Raw genomic sequence first — 6,201 nt, 5'->3', positions numbered from 1 at the left:
ACAGCAATAGAGTGGTTTCTCCACACATCTGTGTAATCACTTGTCAGCTGATTGATGAATAATTCTATAGTTTTTTGGGATCTTTTGCGAAATTTTTTTTATAGATGACGGGGTGCAGGCCCATCGATCCAACCCCCTACCAGGAGGACCGGTCAATTTGCTATCAGGGTTTTCTTTCCTCAGCCTTTGATAAACCAATATCACATCTACAAGGCAGCAGCTTTAGAAGAGAAAATAAAACGAAAAAGAAGAATTTTTCCCACGGTAGGGAGGACAGGATAGGGAAAGAGAGCAGCGCGCGACCGGCAGGATGACAGATTGACACCTTACCAAAGCAAGGTGCCCCCATCATCCCTGTATCCGCGCACTGCAAGAGAATGGCACAAAGCGAAGTCAATGGAAAGGTGCCATTCTAGAAATTAAAGATCCAAGCATGTCGAAGAAGAAGAAGGTCATAGGAAGAAGGGCTTGGAAAGGGGAGTTCCCTTTTAGTCGCCTCTTACGAACAAGCAGGAATTACTGTGGGTGCAATTCTATTACCCCTACCGCACTGGGGGGACATGCAGAGAGGATGAGAGATGAGGGGTGGCCCAAAAAGATACTGAATTGGGATCCACCTGGAAAAAGGAGAGGTAGACCGTCCGAACTGTGGAACAAACAGGTGTACATACGTCTATGAGGAATAGAAATCTGGTCCAGGGAGACTGGAATAATCGCAATAAATGGCAGATGGGATGCGAGAAACGGCTGGAGCTGTAAAATAGACTCGCTTTTATATATATATATATAATATATATATATATATATATATATATATATATTATACTGATTTTTACTCTAATATTGACTTATGAAGGAGGCTGCGCAACATATAAACATACAAACATTTAAAAATTAAGAGAAATGCCAAACCATCGACTTGAATCTTAGACCACACTTCGTTTGGTCAATTATATAGTGATATCAGAGTATGGAGGGATTCCTTTTCTTTTGATATTTGAAATTTGAATTCTATTATCCTTGAAATGCAACATTTCAAAAAACCATGTGTATACATCGATGTGCAATTGAAAAAGGAATATTCCTGCCATATCTCATCGACTTCTATCAACGCATCTGGCCCTAATTGCGTTACATACAGACAGACAAAAGCAAATCGAGTTGAAACATAGACCTCACTATGTTCGGTCAATTATACCTAATGTTTCATCCACACATTGGCCCAGTCGCTGGTCTTCCCATCCACACTGCAATGTGACCATTGTGTTGAATAAATGGAACACATTACAAGCCCCAAAAAATAAAAAAGTAACAGAATAAAAACTAGGCCCTAAGCAACTCAGTCACACTGAGAAAGGGCAGAGCAGATGACAAAACAGGAGACAACAGGAGCTTTGTTGACAACAGTGTGGATGGGTGGTTTGCCAGCGCTCACCTTCTCTGGCCTTCATTGACCTTTGCAGGGCTGGCCTTCACTCCACAAAAATCTGAGCAGTTATCCTTCTCACATTGAGTCCTAGAGCTCAGTATCATTAAATGATGTTAGAACTATATTGTGAATTCTATTTCTAGTGATTTGTCATGTGTGAATTGAATCAGTTGTTCATTGAAGTAATTTGATATTGATATTTTGACTTTTTACTTTTAGGAGTCGTCATCATCAGCTGTTCGTGGGAGTGACTCCTCTGCTGAAGAGGAGGAAGGAGGTAACAATGAAAGATTGGGAGAAGAAGAAGTCAAACAAGAGAAGGTGTTATGCAAAACTACTCTCAAAAAAACCCATCTGTGTACATTCTGTACAAAACGTTTTTCTCAATCTTGTCATTTAACTGTTCATATGCGTACTCACACAAAAGAGAAGCCTTTCCAGTGTACAGTATGTACTAAAAGGTTCTCTACTTCTGGTGAATTGACTGTTCATATGCGTTCTCACAAAAAAGAGAAGCCTTTCCAGTGTACAGTGTGTACTAAAATGTTCTCTAATTCTACAAATTTGACTGTTCATATGCGTCGTACTCACACAAAAGAGAAGCCTTTCCAGTGTACAGTATGTACTAAAAGGTTCTCCACTAATGGTGAATTGACTCTTCATATGCGTACTCACACAAAAGAGAAACCTTTCCAGTGCACAGTGTGTACTAAAAGGTTCTCCTTGTCTGGTAATTTAAGCATTCATATGCGTATTCACACCAAAGAGAAGCCTTTTCAGTGTACAGTGTGTACTAAAAGGTTCTCCACTAATCGTGAATTGACTGTTCATATGCGTACCCACACAAAAGAGAAACCTTTTCAGTGTTCAGTGTGTACTAAAATGTTCTCCACTTCTAGTGATTTGACTGTTCATATGCGTCGTACTCACACAAAAGAGAAGCCTTTCCAGTGTACAGTATGTACTAAAAGGTTCTCCACTAATGGTGAATTGACTGTTCATATGCGTACTCACACAAAAGAGAAGCCTTTCCCGTGTACAGTGTGTACTAAAATGTTCTCCACTTCTTATAAATTAACTGTTCATATGCGTACTCACACGAAAGAGAAGCCTTTCCAGTGTACAGTATGTACTAAAAGGTTCTCCACCTCTGGTGATTTAACAAGGCATATGCGCACTCACACAAAAGATAAGCCTTTTCAGTGTACAGTCTGTACAAAAAGGTTCTCCGATTCTGGTAATTTGTCTGTTCATATGCGTACTCACACAAAAGAGAAACCTTTCCAGTGTTCAGTGTGTACTAAAAGGTTCTCCTTGTCTGGTAATTTAAGCATTCATATGCGTACCCACACAAAAGAGAAGCCTTTCCAGTGTACTGTGTGTAGTAAAAGGTTCTCCACCTCTAGTGATTTAACACGGCATAATATGCGTACTCATACAAAAGAGAAGCCTTTCCAGTGCACAGTGTGTACTAAAAGGTTCTCCACTTCTGGTGAATTGACTCTTCATATTCGTACTCACACAAAAGAGAAACCTTTTCAGTGTACAGTGTGTACTAAAATGTTCTCCACTTCTTATAAATTAACTGTTCATATGCGTACTCACACAAAAGAGAAGCCTTTCCAGTGTACAGTATGTACTAAAAGGTTCTCCATTTCTGGTGATTTGACTGTTCATATGCGTACTCACACAAAAGAGAAGCCTTTCCCGTGTACAGTGTGTACTAAAATGTTCTCCACTTCTTATAAATTAACTGTTCATATGCGTACTCACACGAAAGAGAAGCCTTTCCAGTGTACAGTATGTACTAAAAGGTTCTCCACCTCTGGTGATTTAACACAGCATATGCGCACTCACACAAAAGAGAAGCCTTTTCAGTGTACAGTCTGTACAAAAAGGTTCTCCGATTCTGGTAATTTGTCTGTTCATATGCGTACTCACACAAAAGAGAAACCTTTCCAGTGTTCAGTGTGTACTAAAAGGTTCTCCTTGTCTGGTAATTTAAGCATTCATATGCGTACCCACACAAAAGAGAAGCCTTTCCAGTGTACTGTGTGTAGTAAAAGGTTCTCCACCTCTAGTGATTTAACACGGCATAATATGCGTACTCATACAAAAGAGAAGCCTTTCCAGTGCACACTGTGTACTAAAAGGTTCTCCACTTCTGGTGAATTGACTCTTCATATTCGTACTCACACAAAAGAGACACCTTTTCAGTGTACAGTGTGTACTAAAATGTTCTCCACTTCTTATAAATTAACTGTTCATATGCGTACTCACACAAAAGAGAAGCCTTTCCAGTGTACAGTATGTACTAAAAGGTTCTCCATTTCTGGTAATTTGTCTGTTCATATGCGTACTCACACAAAAGAGAAGCCTTTCCAGTGTACAGTGTGTACTAAAAGGTTTTCTTTTTCTGGTAATTTAACCAGTCATATGCGTACCCACACAAAAGAGAAGCCTTTTCAGTGTACAGTGTGTGCAAAAATGTTCTCTCAGTCAACAAGTTTGACTCAGCATATGCATACCCACACAGTTTAAACAAATCAATTTCTTCTCTACTGGTGTGTATTACATATGTTATATGTTCCTGAAATTATTCAAATTTATTCATCCTTAATGAAAATTACAAAGTTTGAAACTTAAAGTATAAAATACATTACTTGAGCTAATACATATCAAGCCTTTGTTTTTCAATTACCAATGTTACTTCATAATACTAGTTACCTCATTTATACTAGTTACTAATACTAACTCGTAGCTCATAATTAAATTTATACATTATATAGTTTAATAATAGTGTATCATGGTGATTGGAAAGTAGAGAATGTCTCAGTAGAGTTTTATTGTTAAATTCATTGACCTAATAGATCAAATTTTGTTAGCTTCTTGAGTTCAGCTTGTTCTTGCATCTATTCTTCCCTCGGCCTGCCTATGCATCTTTTATTTTCAGCTTAAGTAATCCAGTTCCCAATCCAAGACTATTTTGATAATGACATATTTAATAGTGAAGTCCCCAGGCCACGGTACAAACGGGCAGGTTTGATGATGGGGCACTACACAGGGTTATCTTCCTCAACTCATCTGTCTCTAAATGTTTTTGAAATATATAATATTAGAAAACATTTTAGACAATATACTTCAAACTCCGGCACATTATTCCTTTATTTTCATACAGATTGTAATATTTATCATTGTATTCATCAGATTTTTATGCTCTCTTATATGCTTAGAAAGTTGTCATTTATGTGTTATGAATATTTATGTACTATTTCTTCACAACATATTTGAATACTATGTATTGAAATAAACTCACATTCATTTCATTAGGAATGTTGTAAGAATTGAGTGTTACTAAACAACTTTTTAGGAACTGGGTACTGAGTGATTGAGTAAGGGTATTTTAATTTTGTTGCCAACCCTATTAAAGGAAGTGTAGTTTTGGCCTATGCCAGAAAAGCACTAAGGACTGTTGATTGATAAATGTCCCTATAATTGGCAGGCTTTAATAAGATGAAACTGAGCTTTTTGGTTTTAAATATTAGACTATCTATGTCCAAAGACTGCCTTTCACTATTATATTGATTTTATCCACTAGTTTTGATAATTATGAATATGTTCATTGATATTTTATTGTTAGTTTTAGTCTATGTTTTGATTTATGGAATTCTAAGACTATTTTCAATTTTATTTTATAATAGTATAGTCTATGACATGTGAATAAATAGATAGATAGAAAAAATTGATTCTCCTGAAAATAAACCTATGCTCACTCTTTTAGTTGCTTTCCGGATCTACTGTACTCGTTATTTTATTTGTTACTCTCATTATCACATAGTACATTTTATAAATTCAAATGGTAGTCCTTGTGAAAAGTTGATGTCTATGATATATTTTTTCCTACTTTATTCAATTTGTTATTGATCTAATTGCCCTATAAATACTTTAGTGATTGAAATGGCTCCAGTTCCTAGCGAGATATTTGATTGTAATAGGTGAAATGACAATGAATTTAGGAAAGAACATAATTCATAGAATAAAAACTGAGCTAATAAAATGAGAAGAGTATACAATTTATTTTGAGACAGGAAGCATAATATTAAGCAGATTACAATCACAATATGGTAATTTTAAAAGAATATAAAACATTTTCTACAATTATGCATGATAGACTTTACAAGTATTTTATAAATTCAAAACGAATTATTGGGTATACTGCCTATAGAAAAAGATTCCCAACAAGAAGAGACAAATAATAGATATGGACATGCCAGTGACATTAAGATAAACAAGTAAGCTTATGTTTAGATATTGAAGTACCAATTTAAAACTTGCTTCAAAAACCATTGTAGTCTATTATTTATTCCTATTTCTGTCATTGCTAATTTTATGTAATAAATTGATCAAATTCACAGTAGTTGTGCTCTTATTCATATGATTCCAGAATCACTCCTTCATAACTTTGATGTCTTGATATGTAATCTTTAAGTTTACATGAAAAAAACTTACAATGTTCCACAAATCATCTTGCACTTAGAAACTTGTCATTAAAACTTTTCGAACTAAAAAATCCAGTTCATCTTAATTTGAAAAAATAATATTGAAATAAATTCATATCTAATGTTATTGTATAGCTACTTGAGTTGTAAGGTCCCAGAGACTGGAGTCATCTATCAATTAGTTGATGATCTATGATTTGAGTCATGCTAGTGTGAGAATAACCTACTGGTAGTCATAGGGTGCAAACATAGTGGAGCGTCGAAGGTAGCTTC

General features: G+C 35.8%; 1 protein-coding gene across 2 annotated transcripts; it reads left to right on the top strand.

Moving 5' to 3' along the window:
- The first annotated feature begins 924 nt into the window (after nt 1-924).
- Nucleotides 925-5,846, top strand: LOC120356227 (zinc finger protein 26-like). 2 transcript variants are annotated; one of them, XM_039445131.1, is made up of 2 exons: nt 925-2,145; nt 2,401-5,846. In XM_039445131.1, the coding sequence occupies exons 1-2, from the start codon at nt 1,838-1,840 to the stop codon at nt 3,968-3,970; spliced, it is 1,878 nt and encodes a 625-aa protein (XP_039301065.1). In that variant the 5' UTR covers nt 925-1,837; the 3' UTR covers nt 3,971-5,846. The 2 variants fall into 2 exon arrangements, with proteins under 2 accessions (XP_039301065.1, XP_039301064.1); XM_039445130.1 differs by having other exon boundaries at nt 925-5,846.
- Nucleotides 5,847-6,201: the final 355 nt, after the last annotated feature.

The sequence above is a fragment of the Nilaparvata lugens genome, unplaced genomic scaffold, assembly GCF_014356525.2.
Source record: "Nilaparvata lugens isolate BPH unplaced genomic scaffold, ASM1435652v1 scaffold6213, whole genome shotgun sequence".
Taxonomy (NCBI): domain Eukaryota; kingdom Metazoa; phylum Arthropoda; class Insecta; order Hemiptera; family Delphacidae; genus Nilaparvata; species Nilaparvata lugens.
This window is presented reverse-complemented; position numbering and strand designations above follow the sequence as displayed.

Coding starts and splice junctions, on each gene's coding strand:
- LOC120356227 (XM_039445130.1), top strand. CDS start 1,838: ATGCGTACTCACACAAAAGAGAAGCCTTTCCAGTGTACAGTATGTACT.